At 43.2% G+C, this 21,000-nt stretch overlaps 1 protein-coding gene across 1 annotated transcript in view; it reads right to left on the bottom strand.

Annotated features, from left to right (window-relative positions):
• Window positions 1-3,604: 3,604 nt before the first annotated feature.
• CELSR1 (cadherin EGF LAG seven-pass G-type receptor 1) overlaps window positions 3,605-21,000 on the bottom strand; it is a 171,073-nt gene continuing 153,677 nt past the window's right edge. Inside the window, exons 26-35 of the mRNA XM_068166429.1 lie at window positions 15,180-15,292; window positions 13,902-13,981; window positions 12,537-12,663; window positions 10,281-10,406; window positions 9,841-9,977; window positions 9,237-9,340; window positions 8,260-8,427; window positions 7,112-7,354; window positions 6,552-6,816; window positions 3,605-5,757 (exon numbers count right to left, since the gene is read on the bottom strand). Coding sequence (XP_068022530.1) covers window positions 5,733-5,757; window positions 6,552-6,816; window positions 7,112-7,354; window positions 8,260-8,427; window positions 9,237-9,340; window positions 9,841-9,977; window positions 10,281-10,406; window positions 12,537-12,663; window positions 13,902-13,981; window positions 15,180-15,292 — 1,388 coding nt within the window. The 3' untranslated portion in view covers window positions 3,605-5,732. The remainder of the gene's footprint in view (window positions 5,758-6,551; window positions 6,817-7,111; window positions 7,355-8,259; window positions 8,428-9,236; window positions 9,341-9,840; window positions 9,978-10,280; window positions 10,407-12,536; window positions 12,664-13,901; window positions 13,982-15,179; window positions 15,293-21,000) is intronic.

Genomic DNA, 21,000 nt, shown 5'->3' with positions numbered 1-21,000 from the left:
TTACTGCTGTAGGTTCTTTTTTGTTTTTAACCCTGATGAGCCAGCACTAGAAAGGCAGCTGTCCTGACTGACACATGCTCTTTATCTTTTTGTACCTTCAGGGTGCTTGCTCTGGCACAGCTATTTTATTACAAGTGGCTTGCCATGTGCCATAAATGTGGTGGTTTTCTCCCTTCTAAGTACTTGTGTCATTGTAGAACCCACCTGTTTGCCCTTCTGCTGCAAATGCTCCTATTGGCTTTGGCAAGGGCTGGCTGGCACAAGGAGTTCTTTTGCCATTGAATGACTTTGCAGCAGTGCCCAGCAGCTTGGAGCAGGAGCTGTGGACTGTGGATCCGTTGGGATTGCCATCCCCATGGGAGCCCATCTAGAACCTGCCAGTGCTGTTCCTGGCTGCAGAAGTTCTGGTGTGTTACATGTGGAGTTTGTCTCACTTCTCTATTTTTCTGTGCCTTGTACTTCTGCCACAGCAGCGCAGTGCTGATGGGCTCAGGGGTAGGGGGTTTGGGATAGGGAGGGGAACATGTGGCTGTGGGGATGAATGCTGGTGTGGACTCTCTCCACTGATGCTTTTCTACAGACTTCCTTATCTACCAGTCACATCCATCACAGGACTGTGCAGAAGGAACAGGAGCTGGGCCACATGTGCTTGCAGGAGGTTGGGATTACCCCCTCTGCTTCTCCCCCAGCAGAGGTGGTGCTGGAATGACTTGTACTTTATAAATACCTTCACTGCATTTAAAGACATCATGTACAGGAACTCGTTGCCTCAGTTGCCCTCTTTATGTGTGTACACAATAGCACATGCTCGTTATTTCCCTGAGCATATGAGCAAACAAAAACATTTTTCGTTGGAAAGGTTGACAGGGGCTTAACATGTGAACAAGATCATTCAGGATGGACTTCCAAAGAGTTGCTGTCAAATGACCAAAAGCAAGAGGTTTTTCTACATGTTAGCCAAAGTGGTGGTGTTTTTGCAAGCTGTTATAGTTGCATGGGGGTTAAAAAAAAACAACCCATGAAAAGCTAATACAGGAAACCACCCAAATGGATGCACTGCAACTACTTTAATGAAAGAGAGCAGCAGCACCTGGAAAGGCAGATCTTTTGAATTAATTCCTATTTCACAAGGGGATCTGACATAAATGCTGGTTTAGTGAAGGTTAGGATGGGCTCCAGAAGCATTAGGCCATGTTAGGCTGAAGGCTGTCCTCTGTGTTGACTGAGGATGGCCCTGGAACACACAGTAGCTGTCAGAGAGCAGAGCATCTCTCAGCTTAAGCACAGCCCTCTCCATAAGGGGTAGCTTGGTCCTGCTCCACCTCTGCAGTGTCTCCTGACGCAGAGCAGCACCGGTTCAGAGAGATGGCAGTCTGAGTCTCCCTTCAAATACAGAAAATAAAATATCTGTTATTTGCTCAAAGTGTTATTTGAGTTGGAAGGAGTGGGGTATCTTACTCACAGTGGTCTTTGATCAGAGGGATGGCAGCAGTGGATGTCTGAGCAAGACAGCAGGGGAGGCACAAGCTGAGCACAGAGCTCCAGGGGGCTCCTGGGGGTACTAACAAATACTTTAATGCATTTAGAAGACAGTAATGAATTAACATGGTCCCTTTGCAACACGGGTCCGATTAATCTCATTTGCTCTAATACGGCACCTGGCATGGCGGATAAAGGAGTAACAGCAGATGGGACGTGTCTTCAGTGAATGGTGTGATGCTGCCTTATGCTGTATCCTCATAGGCGAAACACAGTCGGTGTGGGCTGATGATAATCCATATGAGGTAGGCACAAAACTCACTTGGCAAGAAGGGAAGTTTTACAAGAGCCCTCTTGGGCTTAGTTTTGATATTTTCATTCATGGTTTGAAAGATGAAATAAAATGTAGCTTGTAAAGGCTGTAGATGCTGCCAAAGGACTCCAGGCATCCTCATAGATAGGACTAAAATCCAAGACAATTACAAGAAAGCAGAATGGATAAAAAAATCAAAACCACCACCACCAAAAAAGATTAAAATGGAAAGTTCCAGGGCAAAACACTGCTTACAGGGAGGAAAAGTGAATTGCATACGTACAAACAGGAGCACAAAGGCAAGGCAGGAGCTCTGCAGAAGAGGGTGCGGGGCCCAAGTACATCACACACAGACTAGTCCTGCAGTCTTTTTTCTTGCCATTTGTTTAGGCCAAATGTCATTGTAAGGATTAGGGTAAGAAAAGGGAATTAACTGGAGATTTAAAAAAAAATTTTTTTGATTCTTGGTAGGCCTTGTGCTTGCCTTTTGTGGGCTGTCCTGGAAAGGGGTTGAAGGAGGCCAAGGTGGCAGGCTAAAAGATGAACTTACGTTTCTGTGCAAAGAACAATTACAGAGATCTGAGCTGTTCAGGTGGAAACAGACAACCCAAGTACTCTAGGATGGAGCCTGCCGTCCTCTTTGACCTGCAGGTGACTGAGAAATGATTGCTCACTGCCTTTTGTGGTACCTGTAGTATAGGTGTCCATTGCTGTGTCCAGGAGACAGGACTGAAGCTGAAGATGAGTAGTAACTTCCTACTGCTTGTAACCAAATCAGGCAGTTCACTGTGTACTATAATTTTATGTAGGATTGAAACACAAGAGGAGGGAAAAATGGGTTGCTGGATAGGATAGGATAGGACAGGATAGGAGAACAAACCAGGTTGGAAGAGACCTTCAAGATCATCGCATCCAACCCATCAACCAATCCAACCCACCTAAACAACTAACCCATGGCACCAAGCACCCCATTAAGTCTCCTCCTGAACACATACCACAACTCCTCCTGCTAGGGTGCCCTGAGCTGCAGTGTGCTGGAGGCTGTGAACCATGTTGAGGTCACCTCCCCGTGTAACTTGTGGCTGATAATCCTCTTTTCCTCAGCATCTGCAGTTGGTCATTACTGGAGATAGGATCATTGATCTGCCCTGTAACTGTCCTGTTTATGTGAAAGCCTGAGGCTTATTTCTGCTTTTCCACAGCAAAGTGAGCTAATACTTGAGAACACACTTTTTCACCAAAAATGCATTTGTACAATAAGAGTTTCCCTTTGGGCTAATTGCTTAGTTTTGTTTGATGGCAAGTTTTGACAGAGCTGTTTGCAGACTGAAGATCCTTTGATTTCACCTCTACCCTCTGAGTTTACTGTTTAACATTTAGAAACGTGTATAGAAAAGCTGGCCAGATGATACTGACAAACACTTTTATTTCCATAAAGCTGGCAGATGTGCAGCTCACTGCTGTCCGTTTTGCTCTGGATTAGCAGAGGGTGTTTTTCTTCCATGAACCATTTCCCAGGTGTGAGAAAGGCTGTGGGTTTGGACTGAAACACAATGCACATGGTGGTACCCCACCCCAGCAAAGGGCACTGGTGTGGAAGGGAGATTTCTCTGCATGAGTGTATCCATACAGACCAAACCCCCCACAGAACACCACCCTGCAGGGTGCAGCATTGGTGGCTGTTGATTTCCTGCCTCCTTGTCTGCAAGGGCCATGGTTACCTCCTGTTGGTTTCTGAATCCTGGGAAAAGCCACATGGACCTTCAGCATCGGTACTGAACATAAAATGAACAACCAGAGAAAGAACAGAAGTTCAAAAAACAAATTTTTTTCTTAATTTATTGTAAATTCTCCTTTCATCTGTGCTGCAATTCCAGTGTTCTGCACATTAATAAATATACATTTGTTAAAAAAACCAACAACCTCCAGTGTCTAATCTGCCATAAAGCTTTAAAAAGTCATAAAAATAAGTTTTAATTTTATTTTTTTTTGTCATTAATACAACTGACCCTCATTTACTGCAACAATTCTGATCAAAATAAAATCTACCTACATCTCACTGGGACAAAATATACATACACAGATGTAAAAACAACTAGCGTGGGTTATACACAATGCCTGAGCACACAGCCAAGTGCCAGACCCTTAAAACATTCAAACCTTTCTCAGTCAGAAAATGTCACACAGTATGTTGCATAATTTTTAAAGGAACAGCATCCTTCCTCCCTCTCCCCTTCCCAAAAGCCTCCTTGATACATTTTAAAATGAATAGGAATATAACAAACCCAAGATTATAATATATATTATTTATTTATTTTCCCCCCACTCCTGTGTTTTATTTAGCCTGTTGGGGTTTGTTTCTTTTTTCCCTTTCACAGTTACACAACCAAAAAGAGCACTATGGTGAGTGAGGAGCTCCTGAAGAAAGCCTTGGTGTCAGAAGGCAGGTTGGATGCAAACTTTTTCATACTATTTTTTCCTTTTTTTCCTGTAACACTGCAAGATGGCGAAGATGGCAAACAGGCCACACAACTCTCCTATGGTTGTGAAACCAATGTATTTTGTGGGAAATACAAAACCTTGCCTTCTGTGTGCTCTTTGAAACACCAAGAAGGCCAGGTCTTTGTGAAAGAGCCAGGCAGCGAGGTTTGGACATCATTTAAGATTTGTATTTCTGCTTCAGAAATATACTGACTCCAGTAGGAAAGAAATTAACAGTAAAACAAAATACTGTGCCTGAGGCAGGAATTACCCATGGGAGGAGGGCCTTCCTCTTGGGAGAGCAGAATGCTGGTTTGTGATGGAGCCTGACCAAAGCCAAAAGCTGCCACACAAAGACACCACTTGTTTTCATGTTCTTGGAAAGAGAAATAATGATTTGACTTAATCCAGATAAGGATTGTGTTGAAATCTTAGATGAAAATACGACTTATTTTAATTCTGAAGTTCGGTTGCTGACCATTTCAATGCACTTGAGAGGTCAAAACACCATGAAACACAAACACAAACAGAAAACACATCTTGTGATTTTTAGAAGAGGTTATGAAAAAAAAAAAACCACACTGCGTCCTTAAAGTGATGCAAAAATCTGTCAACAAAACTTATAAATTATGTTAATGGATTTTGATGTAATCTTTACTGCATTACTTTGAAAACTGCGCCGCATCTTAAGGTGGTTTCCATGCAAACCTCAGTTACTTTATCAAACGCCAAATTCAAGTAAAATTGTGCAATGTTCATATAAAAAATATCAAAACCTCTTTTAGTTGTTTTCCTATTATCAAATTAAGATCAGTATAAATGTAAAATATACAAAGGAACTTTTTCTTTAGCAACACCATACAAAATATATAAAAGTATCTACACTTTTTATATATATATATATAAAGGATTTGTTTTGTTTTTTTCCCTTAAGACAACATGTCCATGAGGGGGTGGATAGAGATGCTGGCATAGAAACAAAAGGACACTTGTAGGGATATTCCTCCCTAGAGCCCAGAACAAGCCAAAGCAGCCGGACAGACCTCCACAAGAGATGTCTCCTGGTGCATGTCTTAAGGCTGATGGATTGAGTTACAGTAGGTCTGCAGTGATAACGACAACATTTTCCCTTGGTTCTCCCCAGTAATAAGCAAGCCCTGCAGCACTGTCCACGCTGCGAGAGGGCATCCGTTCCTCACAGTGCATCTCTGTGGCCATTTCCATGCCTTTTGGCACAGGCTCACGCTGCGTGGAGCATGCCACATAGCAGCCTTGTGGCAGGTGCATCTGGGCAGCGTCTCTGCTGTGAGCAGTCAGGAGTCTGCCATAATGTGAAACCACGTGGGGATCAGTGCCCACCTCGTTCTCCTCACTACGCAGCCACTCCAATGAAGTCCAAGGTGGGCAGGCAGTGACCCCACAGCGAGGAGTCCAGCAGCAATCAGAGTTTCCTGATGGTTCAAATTGAAGTTTCATTACTGCCTCTGTTAGTGAGAAGAAGTAATCATGCAGTTTTAGGATTAAACAGGCACAGGCAAACCACTCCACCCAAACCCACCTAATTCTTTTTAGTAAGGGCTCATGCTCTGTAAGGTTACCATGCCTTGCCATTCCAACACTTGCAAGGGGATGCTGCCCTGGAGGGGAAGACCATCTAGGAGAAACATTTCCTGGCAATACATAAGAAATGCACTCTTTAGAGGAGGCTCTAGGAAGTACTTAGCTGATGCTTAAGTGAAGCTGCAAGGTTCACATGCGAATCTCACAACCTGTTAGAAATCTGGTGCTTCAGACAGATTCATGCAATCTGCTGTCCAAGAGCATGTTTACATCATGCAAAAGGTGCAGCTGAACTCTCATTCTGTTTCCTTCCACCAGACTAGTGCCTTTCTTTATCAAAACACTGGATTTCCTCAGGAAACCTCTTCACTGGGGTCTTGCCCTCACACTCTCTCCTCCGTGCTGGCTGCCAGACACCCTCACCAGCTTCCACCAGTCTTACTGGACATGCGACAGCATGCTAATTCAGAGCATGCCAGGCTGACCAGTGGCAGGTGCCGTGGCAGCTTGCCTACGGTACCTACTTTGGCCTTGTTGTCAGAGAAAGGCCATGGCCTGGGGACATGGTGTTGACAAGACATCAGGACAGTCACTGGTAAAGTACTCTGGTTCAATATCCAGATAAAATACTTGCTCATGTTGGAGTTTGGGACTGGAAAATTAAGGGAAAGACTGGAGCTATGGGAGGCCTGTCAGGGCATTCCAGTATAGCACTTACTCTGAGTCTGAGGTGTCAGCATGTCCTGTTCCCACGTGGACACTCATGGCCATGCCGTTGAGCTGGTCTCGAGACTGCTCCCTCCGAACATTTTTTACTGTCACTCCTGAGTCTGAGGGAGAGCGGACCCCATCGTTTGTCCCCAGAGAAGTAGTCCTGGATGAGATCATTGTCTGATTGTAATCCGACAGCTTTTCCCGCAGACGATTCTTCATATTCTTATCCACTAGCGGGGGAGGGTAGGTGACTTTATTTTTTAAGATGCCTATTATGGGAAAGAGGAATAACAAGCATTTTGAAACCTATCAGTGATTTCCTTTATCAAGTTGAACATATTAAAGAATTGACACTTTACATTTCTTAATCAGACTCCTAGTTTGTCACTTTATTTCAAAACCAAAATATTAGACTTGAGCAACTAGCAACTAGCTTCCCAGGGCATAACTGGTTGCACAGGCTGGAGCCATTGGGAAAGCATTCCTCTGTGACAGAGCTACCACACAAACTAATTAACCCCCCAGTCTGCCAGTCCGGCTGCGAGGCTAGGTTGGTGGTGCTACCTTTCCTCTGCTCCGGCTGCTGGTTGTTCTGGTGGGACAGAGGTCTGTTCTCCTTTTGCTGCCCTTCGTTCTCCTTGTCCTGTGGTGCTTCATTGCTGTGGTTCACCTGGTTTTCCCTGTGAAGCTCTACGTTGACCTTGGTCTCGACTTTGAGTTTCTGTTTCCCACTGGGGTCCTCACTGTCACTGGCCGTTACACACTCTGTGGGCCAATAGGGTTTCACATGATTGGGAAGGGTATCAACTGCAATGCAAAAAAATACTAGCTCGAAAACTACTTTTCATATGTCTTCTCAGCCGCTGCCTAGCCAGTCCTGTTCCTTGTAGCTGGGAGGGAGTTGTGTGCCAAAGCAGAGCAAACTTTCAGATGTCAGACTGCACTACCCTCACAGTGCAGCAACCCTCACAAAACACACCTGGTAGGGTGGCAGGGTGTCCAAACCCTTCTTCAAGCAAGGCTGCTGACTCCATTACAGGGAAGTGTGAGGCAAACTTGCCCTCTCAGCTCTTCAGGACCAGTGATCCCACTGGCTCCTTCCGGAGGTTGGTTTCTGAAGGGTGAGGGCACTCAAGGCACCTTGTGTTGCGTCTGTGCAGACCACCAGCACACAGCCCAGATGTCTGCCATTTCAAGCTGCCTTTTGTTTAGGACAAGATGAACTATGTCTAGAAGTGCCTGTACCCTGTCACACAGTATTCATTTTAATGGCCAATGATTTCCAACTGTTTAGGTACAGGATGGCTTTGACACAGCTAAAGCCACATGCCTGTGTTGCATGAGAAGAGGCAGGTGTTTCTTCCTCTGGCCCTCAAAACAACCAGATTTTTTTTTTCTCCTCTTATTCTTCCTTCATATGTCACTGCTGACTGGGTAGCACTGTTTCCAAGTGCAGTGGGCACCTGCAAAGCCCACTTTCTGCTGAGTGCTGTAATTTGCAAATTTGCTCAAGCATCTTTTCCCTTGTGCTCAGTCACCCCTGTGAACAAGCCTTTGGGAGGAAGAAAGGTCTCTAACCTGGAGACAGCAAAGGCACAGTGGTAAGGATGATGTCTCAACCGTATGGTAGTTTGTCAAATTTGTCCCACCTACTCTACAGCTGTTTTGTTTAAGTGAATAAATCCATTGCTCTACTTTTGCACTGGAAGTACCTTTGGGTGTGCTGTGAAGTGGGCCATGGTCATTATTTTTGGAAGTAGATGTGTTCCAACTTTTCTCTGCTTCAAGCCCATCTTCCTCACTGTCTGATGAATGGGAGGAGGCATAAGAGCTGCTGTGCTCATCAAGGGACAGTTCGCTGTCAGAGTCTGAATCGTGCTCTATAAAGTCAAAAAGGGGAAACACAATGATGAAGAGCGTCATCTGGAGTTGAACAAAGCTATTTGACAAATACTCAAGGAGAAAGAAAAGCCAGGAGTCTGGTTTGGGCCATACCAGGAATGAGCTCTTACATCCATAAGTGTACATGGGATTAATTCACAATAACTGCAGCATCCATCTAAGTAATGACAGGAAGCACAACTGTGTGGCTCAACTAGCGGCCAGGACCTTTTGTGTACATGGGAGGTGTAGAATTGAATTAGGACACTTTTTTCCCTATTCAGTATACAGAACAGTAACTCCATCAGATCTTGATAAACACCACATAAGGAAACCAAGGCAGCTAGAAACATTAAGAATCTGCAAATGCACTTAAACAAATTAAAAACTGCTATAAGGCAACAAAATTTAATGTCAAGACCCAAATGAATGGAAATCAGACAAGAGACTACTCATTTCTTTGTACAAAACACAGAGCAGTAAAGGAGGATACTGCCTCGAGTATCCAATGTTAAAAGATCTCCAATTAAAAATCAAGAGCAATAGCACACAATTTGTGAGAAAGAAAGGGCATGCCAGAATCTGTCAACAGCTGTGACAGCTGTCAGATTAAAATGGAACCATCACAATTATCAGATGCACAGTACTTCCAGGATTCCTGTTGTGTATCTTGTTACGCCAAATGCATAGCAAGAACGAGACACATCAGATCAAACTAACAATTCTTCCTAGTATAAAAGTCTTTGAAACAAATTTGGAGAAGGAAAAGATGCACAAGTGGGTCATCACATTTACAAATAATTCTTACCATTGGATTTTGATGGATTCCGATGAAAAATGGAGGAATCTGCTTCAGTCTGACCAGCCCGTGCTTGACCTGAGGATCCACTAAGCTTATGAGCAGCCTCATCCCTTTTGAGAAGAAAAAGAGAGAATAACTTTCTTGGTCACTCTACTGTTCTTAACAAAGCAGACATGCAGACAAGGTATTTCTGGCCAAACACAGACTGCTGCAGTAGACATTAGCCACTCTGTCAGTGGGGTGACTTTTACAGCAAGACATAGGTTATGCTAATGTAGCTCTCTGCCTTTGGCCACACAAATCACACTCTGAAAAAGCCTGAAGTTAATAAGCTGAATTTCACTCCTTAAGACATGTCTCAATTGTAACAGGCAAGAAGTACAGTCCATACAGTTAACATAATAGTTAGGTTAACCACTGTGCTGTCAGAACTCCTCTCACCAAAGATGCATGCAGAAGAAAATGCATGAAAGAAAATGTCAGTCACATCAACCAGAACTCTGAAGACACAAAACAAGCAGCATTTGAACAACAGCATTTCTGTTTTCCACAAGGGCAATGAAAAAGGAAAGGCAAGCACCTGAAAGCCATGCACCTGCCACCTGATTACCTGAGAATATAAGCAAGGTAGCTATTGTGGCTCTTGGCTGACCTGACGGTGCTTTCTAGAGAGACAGTGGATTCCCCAAGAGTTGTGCGATACATATTTGGCTCTTCTATATACGTGTTGTTACAGTTCAGAGATCGCTGAAGAGGGAAAAAAAAAAGACACAGAGCAATACCAAATGATCATGCTGAAGGCTTATGTTACCCAGAAATACATAACATTTTGAAGGAATCAAGTAGTTTTTGATGCTGACAAAATAGTTCTTTCCTTTCAATAGCTGTAATTAAAATACAGGAAAAAATTGAGATGCCATCCATAATCTTTGTACAAGCCACTGAATTTAGTCAGAAAATACACTTAATGACGAACATGTAATCTCTAAGTCTATTTTATTGGCAATTTCTACTGCAAGAGCGTGCTTTCCCCCTGTGTTTTTAACTTACAGTTAATAAAGTAGCTCTTGTTGCAGTGGAATCATCTGGAAGAGGTTTCTTCCCAGTTAAAGTGTTCTTCAAGTGCTTCCTGACTTCTTTGTTAAATACACAGTGGAAGAAGAAAATGAACAGCCCCTGGATCATTTTAGAGAGAGGAAGAATAATTGTAAATGAGTCATTACTATCAACCTGCAAATACAGATACTAGAGAACAAATATTTTGAAACCACCTCTGAATTCTATTTCATAGTCAATGATTTCAACTTTGAAATGACATTGATTGATCTCCTGGGATTTCTTCATAATTTGTGTCCAAGATCAAATGAGCATAAAAGGCCTGGGAAAACACATACAACAATGTGTTCCTCCAGGACTTACAGAGCAGAGCCTGTGGTAGGTGCCACACTCCCTTGTCATTTGGGAATCACAGAACATCATCACAGCCCTGTGCACATCCAAAGCTCTCACAAGAAAGGGCAGCAAAATGGAAACTACCCCAGCAGCTGTTCCTGCCCCACTCCCATCTCTAGCTCCCTCTGTCCGTTGGGATGTCCACCCGCACAAGACAAAGCAGTGCAGAGCAAGGCACCAGTGCTGCAGGAGGATAGGGAACTTGCTTCTCAAAATATCCAATGGGGACCAAAATGTCCTAGTGGAAAACACTGCATGTAGTTTTGGGGTAGTACGTGCACCAAGACTTTAGAGCTTTTACACCAATGGTGAGTAAAAACAATAGCAGCACATAAAGATATCATAGCCTTTAATGAAAGCCTCTGGAAATGGGGAACTTCTTTGCTAGATGTCCTTAGTATTGTTGCAAAGAGAACTTAAGAAAGCCTTGTGAGACAGGAAGAGATACTAGGAGATGAGAGGTACCAACATTTACCCCATATGTTCTTTGTTTCATCAATACCAACAGAATATCTTGGGAAAATCACTGAAATCCCCAGGGATGGGCAGTTGTTTGCTGCCAGGAATACACATTAACAATTTTCACTGGGGCCAGTGAGCATGCACATGTATACCTTCAGGTGTATTTGCTCTTAGGGAATGCACACAGCTGCTAAATTGTTAGGAATTTTGGTTGCAGATACAGTAAAGTATAGAGTAGCCAATCACTCATTAAGCTGCAGCTGTACCAACATCACAAGACGCATGCAGTTCATAATTTTAGCCAAAGTAATTGAGTAACTTTAAATTTCAAGTTCACTTTCTAAATATTCCATCAGATGTGATCTTAGCTGGCATTAGTACTTTGGAATTATTGATTAACAAAATTCACATAAATGTCTCTTTAAAAATGCAAGTTCAAAGAAGGCAGTGATGTGAAACATTACATAGCACTGTGCCTCTCTGGGCAAATTTGGAGAATTCCAGCTGCTGACTTTCCTCTCTCTCATCAGGTTTACATTAAATTTTATTTTATTTCAGGCTTGTGGAAGCCTGGTTTTACAGCCTCAATATATGCATTTATTTCAGAGCACACTATTTGAAGTGGCAAAATAAGCTTGCTCCAGGCTGGCCTATCTAGTGTGCTTCCAGGGCACAGAGACTCATTTCCAGAGAAGACCCATCAGACTTTGTTTTCTCTTTGACTACTGTTTGTGGGTCTTGTGCCGCAGCTGACAAGAAGGTCCTGGTGGCAGTAGCAGTTTTAATCCTGCAGGTATTTGCCATGGCAGTTACATTCAAATTGTGACCATCTTGAAGCTTCACGACTACTTCCATACCAAGTCACCTACAAATAACTATTTTCTGCATCTTTAATCAACAAGTATGTACACTAGTACTGGCAATCCAGTAAAACCCTAATGCAATTAGTTGTATTTGAAAATAATTATTTGACTCATTTCTCCAAACAGCAACTTAATTTCTGAAAGCACTGAACTTGGACCCATCCCTCCGAGTGGAAAAAAACCAGTTTCGTGTTCATGGTAGCAACAGAACAGGTGTTAACAATGAGCACACAGATGACAATAACAAAGACTTTCTTTCTGATAGGATAGAGGTATAATTGCCTACTGTTATTTATCTGTCACAGGTTATAATAGTAGAGCACTTACCTTTAGAATGAATAAAAGTGAGAGATGCAATCACTCAAGTTCCAGTTTTGGGGAAAGGAGCTCTCTCTTTGAGAAAAGAGTGCCAAAAATGTACTTGACATCTGTGTTCTTAAGTTAGCTCATGTTTAGCAGGTTTCTAGAGGTCTGGCTGCTGCAGTGTGCTCACTAAGGTATGTCACAGACAATATGCCATCCAACTTACCTGCAGGCAGCTGAAAATGGCAAAGAGATAGTGGAATGTCATGACGTCACTGTTGACTGCCATCAGACCCAACAGCCATGTGGCACTGACAAGCAGCAAGAGCAGGAACGCCGTTCGCAGCACAGAGCTGTAAGGCAAACACAGAAGGGCATTTGCAGCCTGACAGGAGAGAAAAGAATAGCCCAACTGCTCTGCATGGGCTATGCCATATGCCCAATGATCTGGCAACTGGAAAGGCCCTTTGGGAAAATGAGGGCAGCCCTCACTAGATCCCAATTCCCAACTCTCATTGCACTACTCAATGACTTAGCATATGCACGTAAAAAAGAGGTGATTTCTTTTCAAGTTCATTTCCAATGTTTTCTTCAAACAAACCAGGCTCTTTGCCAAGCCCATGCTGTTCAGCCTTGTTGACTCTGAGGAAAAGATCCGGGTGGTAAATGGCCAAATCTGTCTCATGTCTGTTTAGCAAGTTCACTCTCACATTCCTTCTCAATGTAACAGTCCAAGGTTGGGGATCGAGGGCACTCAGAGGAATACTTGTTTGATGAAAACAATTATTTCCACAGAGGCTTTCAAAAGATGGCCACAATTATAGTGGCAAAAGTTCTATATTATGAATAAACCAGATGCCATTAAGCAGCATTTATATGCCAATTTTTAGGGAGATTAAAAAACCCACAACCAACAGGGATTAATAAATAGCTAGAAGCCTTAAAAAAAAGGGGGGGGGGGGTGTGCGTCTGTCTTGCCACTAGCTAATCACATTTCAGTTCACAGGTAAACCCTGAGCTTTGGGCAAAACAGATCTTAATGGGAACAGGCTGCTGCTGCAGCACAGGGAAGCGGCAGGTGGCAGCTTGTGAGACTTTTTGCTCATCCCATGTGGAGTCAGATGGGGAGTAGCTGTCCCTCAGAAAGGGAACCTCAATAGGTCACTGGCACAACATGGATAGTAGCCAGGCATTCATTATGGGAGACCGTTCTGAGCCAAGGGCAAGCACGAGGAGACCCAGAATTGCATCTTCCTGGGCACATCATGAGTGGAGGGTGATGCACAGTGTTGTAGCGACTATGATGAAAGATACCATCAAGAGATCAGACCTTTTTCTCTCCTCTCCCTTCACCTGTCTACCATTGCTGGTGGGTGTAGAGCACCACTGTGGAAGTTTTAGAGAGCCTCCAAGGGAAGTGCAGGAGCAGGTACTGCTGAATCAGCTCAGATTGCTTCTACCAATGCTGACTGTCACTGTCTTCTCCAAATACCCTTTTTCTTTCCTGCTCCCACACTTGCTTTTAGGGAATTGTGTCCCTTTATTATTTCTGGCCAAAATTTTACCTACAGGTTTTTGAACCCAAACTTACGTGACTCCATTTTTTTCAAATGACCGTTGCCTCTGTTTGCACGATGCTTTCATTGCTAGTATAAAGATGACAGTGTTTATCTGGAAGGGAAATTGAGACAACAGCATAGGTTCTTTCTGTACATTTTGTTAGAGCTCTAGTTTCAACAAAAATGCAATTTTTATCCTAAGATGGTTTGTGGTGCCAAGAATATTTCCCCTTCAATTTACAGGTCTCTAAGTTCCAAGATTCATCTCATTTCAAGCCAGCATAGTCAAGAACAACCTGGGACTTGATCTGGATGAAAACTAGTTAAGACAGCCCTATGCAAAGAAGCTTGAAAGAAAGATAAAAACACAAGAGTACCTGTCCTTGTCCAACCAAAGGCCACTCAGCCCAGCATCTTGTTTCAGCTGGCCAAACCAGAATATAAGAATACAGTAACAGAGCAAGCATATGGTGCTATTTCCTCTGAATACTCCTCCAGCCTCCATTGATTTTCACAGCTGGGATGTACTAGGTGGGGCTGTGCCTCTGTATTTAATCACTCATACTGAATATCAATGCTGTGAATTTGTCTGGTCCTTCACCTTCTGAAACCCTTCAGAGCTTTACCACTGCCACTGCCCTGTTTCTGGGAGTTTAAACTTAACTTGCTGTGGAGAAACAATGCATCTCGTCCTTTTTGTTCTGAATCTGCCACCTCCTCCTACTGCTTGTGTTTGAAAAGACACTGAAGGGTTGGCTCCACAGTCATTTTCTCCAGAGCACCATGCTAATTCATGCTCCTCCCTCCCCATTCTCTGTAGCTTTCTCTTCTCCAGACTGAAGGCTCCTAATTCACTTAGCTGATCGTAAGGTGGGGGTTGTCCCATGTCTCTGATGACTTGTGACCCCAGTCTACATTGCTTCCAGGTCTGCTTCATATGTTTTGAGATGAGGAGACTTGGTATTGAAGACAGAGTTGCACCATGAATATTTATCTTCTGGTGCATTGTTACTTAGGGAAGCTTTAAGGGACACATTAAACTCCAGCCCACGCTTTTAAATTCCTGAAACTGGAATTATTTAACTTTCCTTTAGGACTTCTGGAAGAAGTGAGTTGTAATGGCTCTTTTTGTTGATTTAATAAGCTCACCGCCCAGCCCTTCAAACATGGAAGAAAGCAAATGGGAAAAAATTAAATGCAGATGTAAAGAATACAGTTGCTTCGAATTATGACTACCCTTTGACAAAACTTAAAGAAAAAGGTAGCAATAAAGAAGAGATGGCTCCAGATACCAACTCCACCATACTTACAACTACAACCATTACGATGGGCCCAGCAAAACTCCAGATAAGGGTGTCATGAACAGACAACCAGCAGAAATCTGGGTTCCCATAGCCTTGTGGATCCAGACCAACAGCAAGCCCTGGGTCACGAAATGAAGAGAAAGTACATTAGAAAGGTGCTCCCAAGATCTATATAACCAGGCACATTTTCAATTCTTTCTCTGACAAACAAAATGATAATGGCAAAATCTGTTCAACAGGACAGTTCAGGAAGTAAATGATAATGGAAAATACTAACATAAAACTTCTGAAATCAAACCCTTCATGCTGGTCGCTCCACATCAAATGACACCGTGAGTTTTGCCTACCAGAACAAAGTACAGCTACGTAACAGTGACAATAAATGCAAGTCCCAAATTAATTCTGTTTCAGCACAGTTTTATAGTGAAACTCACACAATATGATGAAACCTTATGGGTGAGGGATATGCTGAGGAATCTCAATGAGCTTATGGAGCAGAACAACATGAATCATAACTGAGGAGACTACAAAAAAAAAAAAAAGAAGAAAAAAAGAAAGGCATTCTTAACTGCCTTGAGCTTGCTACCCTTAAAATAGCACCAGAGACAAAGGAACCTGGGAACTTATGGGAGTAAACCACTTGAGCTCCAGTGGGATTCATTTTGCTCTGTGATCCCACATACCTCACCTTGTTTTCAGTGTGTTTGAAATGGAATTTGCTAATGTCCCCAGGGCTACTGGGTTAAGAACACACCTGTTATTGTTCTATTTTTAAAAGCCTGGATAAATCCAAGGGAGTCCAACTTCTACCTGCTGATTTACAGTGCTGGCTGATTTGTGATCTAAACTTTGCCCATATGATGACGGACTGGGATTGCTGCCTTTGACTTGCCAAATCACAGAATCATTTAGGTTGGAAAAGACTTTTAAGATAACCAAGTCCAACTGTTAAAGTAGCACTGCCAAGTCCACTAAGCTATGTCCCACACTGACACACCACATCTACACTTCTTTTAAATACTTACAGGGATGTGACTCAACCATTTCCTTGGGCAGCCTGTTCCAGTGCTTACCAACTCTTTTTGCTGAAGAAATTTTCTCCGATGTCAATTCAACCCCCCTCCTCACGTAATTCAAGGGTTTCCTCTCATCCTACCACTTGTTATTTGGGAAAATAGACCAACGTCCACCTCACTACAACCTCCATTCAAGCAGATGTAGAGTGATAAGGTTTCCTCTGAGCCTCCTTTTGTCCAGGCTAAACAACCCTGGTTCCCTCAGATGCTTCTCATAGGTCTTCTTTTCTAGACCCTTCAGCAGCTTCATTACCATTCGTTGGATGCACTCCAGTGTCTCAGTGTCTTTCTTGTAGTGATGGACACAAAACTGAACACAGTATTTGAGGTGTGTCCTCAACAGTGCCAAGTACAGGGGCATGATCACTTCACTACTCCTGATGGATGCTATTTATGATCCCAGCCAGAATGCTGTTGGCCCCCTTGGCCACCTGGGCATTCTGCTGGCTTATATTCAGCTGGCTCTTGACCAACACCTTCAGGTCCTTTTCCAACAGGCAGCTTTCTAGCTACTGTAGTGCCTGTAGTGTTACATGGGGTTGTTGTGACTGAAATGTAGGACCTGGCACTTGGCCTTGCAGAACCTCATACAACTGACCCCAGACCATGGACCCGACCCATTCAGATCTCTCTGTAGAGCCTTCCTATCCTCAAACAAATCAACATTCCTGTCCAACCTTGTGCTGTCCGCAAACTTACTGAGGGTGCCCTCAATCCACTCATCTACATCATTGCTAAAGATATTAGAGAGAACTGGCTCAAATAGTCTTCTGAGTGAGAACCCAGTTAGTCAGGACTGCTGGTAAATGATGGAAAGTGGCTTGGTGAGCATTTCCACCAGTTCCTTCAGTACCCCTTATGCATCCTATCCAGCCACATCGACCTTATGTATGTCTGAAGTGGTGCAGCAGGTTTCTAATAATTTCCCCTTGGATTATGGGAGCTTTCTTCTGCTCCCCTTCATTGTCTTGCAGCTGAAGGGGCTGGGTATCCAGTGAACAACTGGTATTACTATTTAAGACTGAGGCAAACAAGGTGTTAAGTAGCTCAGTCTTCTCCTCATCCTTTGCCACTATGTTCCCCCTGGCATCCAAAAGGATAGAAATTCTCCTCAGCTTTCCTTTTGTGGCTAATGTATTTACAGAAACAATATTATTGTCTTTTACAACAGTAGCCAGATTAAGTTCTAGTTGGGCTTCTGCCCTTCTAATTTTCTCCTCACATAACTTCATGACATCCTTGTAGTCCTCTTGAGTTGCCTATCCCTTTTTCCAAAGGTCATATACTCTTTTTTAAAATCCTGATTTGCAGCCAAAGTTGATTTCATTCAGGCCAGTATTCTTCCCCACCAGTTTTCCTTCTCACACATTGACAGCCAGCTCCTGCAACTTTAACATTTCTATCTTAAAGAACATCCAGCTTTCCTGGACTCTGCTCATCAGTACTGACTCTCAAGAGACTTTGTCAATCAGTCTCCTAAACAGGTCCAAGTCTGCCCTCCAGAAGTCCAAGGCGGTAGTTCTGCCTGGTAGATGGCCTCCAACCATCATGTCACTCACAAATCTTTCTCTGTTCACAAACCGATCCAGCAGGATGCCTTCTCTGGTTGGCTCATTCACCAGCTATGTCATGAGGCTCTCTTCCACACACTCCAGGAACTGCATAGACTGTTTCCTCTCTGCTGTATTTTATTTCCAGCAGATATTTGGTAGGTTGAAGTCCCTCACAAGAACAAGAGCTAGCGATTGTGAGAGTTCTCCCAGTGCTTTATAGAATATTTAATCTGCCTCTTTATCCTGGTTGGATGGTCTGTAACAGACTCCCACCATGATATCTGCCTTGTTGGCCACTCCACTGATTCTTACACAAACCTATTGTCACCATCATCGAGGTCTAGAAAATTAAAACACTCCCTATCACGCAAGGTCATTCCACCACCCCTCCCTCCTCACTTATGGCTTCTTCAGACTTTATAGCAATCCATTGCAGCACTCCAGCTGTGTGAGTCATCTCACCACATTTCCATGATGGCAACTATGACATAGTTAACCTCGTGCACAGTGGCTTCCAGCCCCTACTGTTTGTTGTCCATGATGTGTGCATTGACGTAGACAGCACTTCAGTTTGGCTATTGATCTTGCCGTCTTTCTTTGGGGAGAAAGCCTAATTCCTACAGGAATTCCATCATTTCTAATATATCAGCAGTCCTTGTGTCTTTGCTGCCACATGGATCTCCCTCCACTATGATGACCGAGAAGGGCCTCCCTAGCACACAGTCACTCAAACAGTGGTGTGCCACCCCCAGGCCTGTCTCGAGTGAGGCTGGTCTTATTCCTTTCCCCCTTCACGTCTAGTAGAAAGCTGCTTTAACAAGCTCTGCTAGTTCCTTTGCAAAGGTTCTTTTCCCTTTTAGATAGGTGTAGCCTATCTGCCGAGGTCTTGTTTCTTCAAGACACAGAAACTGATCCCTATGAGGCCTGTGGCCAATGACATATGGTGAATGGCTGCAGCACGTTGTCTGAGCATCAGGAGCATCTAGTGCATTGAGCATATGTCTTGACTCGAGCAGGCGGCCAAGGTTGATGGCAGTGCTCTCCTCCACAAGAATTCACATGTATCAAAAAAAGTCTTTTTTGAACTGAAGCCCATGTGCTTTGATGAAAAGACACTGAAAATGGGAGAGGTAGCTGTGCTTCACTCTTGCTGCTTGAAGCTGGCACACAACCAGTATTCACATCTGGTACAGGCCTACAGTTTACGAAAATTAAACTGGCTATTTGGCAAAGCCATAGGTATTGGATCTGTTTGCTCTGAAATGTGGAATGAGCTAGGACTATTCCCCGCCCCTGCTCCCATTGGTCCTTCTACTACCCCTTTCAACAGTTGCCACTGAGAAAAAGCTAGACATAAATGATTAAGGGACCAGAAAGTATTTTATATAAATGTAATTCTACAGACACAGACTGTTTCTCAGGACTTGATTTCTGCATTAGTGGGACTTAAACAAGCTCTGCTAGCTTGTTTTATCAAACAAGCTTGTTCGACAAAACATCTGGCTGTAAGAGTAATTGGCAGTCAGTAACATTTTTTTCACTCTCAAAATACTACCCTAAATTTCTCCATTAAACAAATAGGCCAAATTGCAGTCTTAAGGTACGTGGTTCACATTTTACTGCAGTCATCAATATGTGAAATAACACTTCACCCAAAGGCAGAATGAAGCTACTGCAAGGTAAAATAGAGAATCACTTTGGCACATCAGATAAATGCTGCAGCCTGGCTGTGCTGAGCAGACTAAGTGCATGAGCTATGTTACAGCTCGTTGATGTTGGCAGGAACTGGGGTTGGTCATAGAGCCAAGAGTCCTAGGGGGACCAATATCGATCCCAGGAGCATGCTAAGGGCACACCATGGGGAGGTCGTGCTGGAGAGGCATGTTTCCACCCTCCTGAGCTCCTGCCAGCTCAGCGGCAGCAGGTCACTCAGGAGACTGCGGGCCTGTGCCATCTCTTTCCTGCTTCATCACCTCACTTAGGATTCACAGCAAACAGCAGATTTAGAAAGTGCCATTTTTGGGGGGATATTTGTTTTAGGGCTATGTAAGAACCTGTTTAAACATGAGCACTATAGCTTCCATGGCAAAACAGATAGTGCACACACATGCCAACCAGTTGGTGTGCTGCCACAAAGATAACTGGAAGGTTCTTGCTGGATGCCAAATCCAGCCCTTTGCTCCTGAGGCAAGCAAATCATAAAATACCTCTCCTAGATAGATTAAACTACATTTTAAATTGAGCAAGCTTAAAGTAAATTTAAAATGTTCCACTGTCATTCCCCATGGAAGAATATTCCAGATCCACACTCCTTTGATGGCTGTAAGACTTCTTCCAACTTCCATCCTACTTTTATTCATGGATATTTGCTTTTTTTATGCTGTGATTAAACATGGCTGCTCTTGTTGGAGTGCTTCCTATGTAAACACATTACTAAGTTTTCCCTCCCCTAGAGGTCAAGGTTCCCTTCTGCAAGTAGCCTTGTCCCACCACAGATGGATTAGAACCACTATGTCCTAGCTTGAAATGAAAGTCAGTTTGAACATGCAAAATGGAAAAGAAGTCAAAACAGAGCAAAGCCACTGCTGTTGAGAAGGTCTGCATTAATTTGAAATTCAGGAGAGAAAGTAAACATGAAAGAGAAAATCTTTCTGACAAAAATCTTCTGAAGAGTTACATGTTCTGAAATGCAAATAGTTTATTGCTGGTTAATGACAATACTTCTTTTCTACCAGAAATGATGCTGCCAATTATCTGATTGCACTTAAACATTCCTGAATATGCTGCAGTAGTCCTGTATGTACTTATAAAAATTATACAAGTCTGAAATAGTTTAGAAGTTCAAGAATGATGTCTATTTAAAATATCAGGGACACATCTAGACAGGCAGAGCCCTCTGGGCCGTGCCTTCCACTGTGCTCTTGATAAATGGATAAAAGTAGAAATTATTCCTGCACAAGGTGGTATGGAAAAACTTACCAGCTCTCTGAAGAGAGAACTAATCTGTACTTACTTACTCTATGTTTTGGTATTACACTTTCTTAAAGCAGAGAAAAAAACAACATATATTTTCAAGTCTCACTTGCTCCATAATATTTTTCCAAGTGTGTATGAGTGATAGTTTTTTGTGTTGTTTTTTTTTTTTTTATAAACCTGAGAGACAGCTAAACCTCTGCCATTGCTGACAGTATGCTGTTA

Source organism: Melanerpes formicivorus, unplaced genomic scaffold (genome assembly GCF_026170545.1).
Source record: "Melanerpes formicivorus ecotype bairdi unplaced genomic scaffold, bMelFor1.0.p_v2 SCAF_3, whole genome shotgun sequence".
Lineage (NCBI taxonomy): Eukaryota > Metazoa > Chordata > Aves > Piciformes > Picidae > Melanerpes > Melanerpes formicivorus.
The sequence above is the reverse complement of the archived record's forward strand: the minus strand, read 5'-3'. Positions and strand labels throughout refer to the sequence as shown.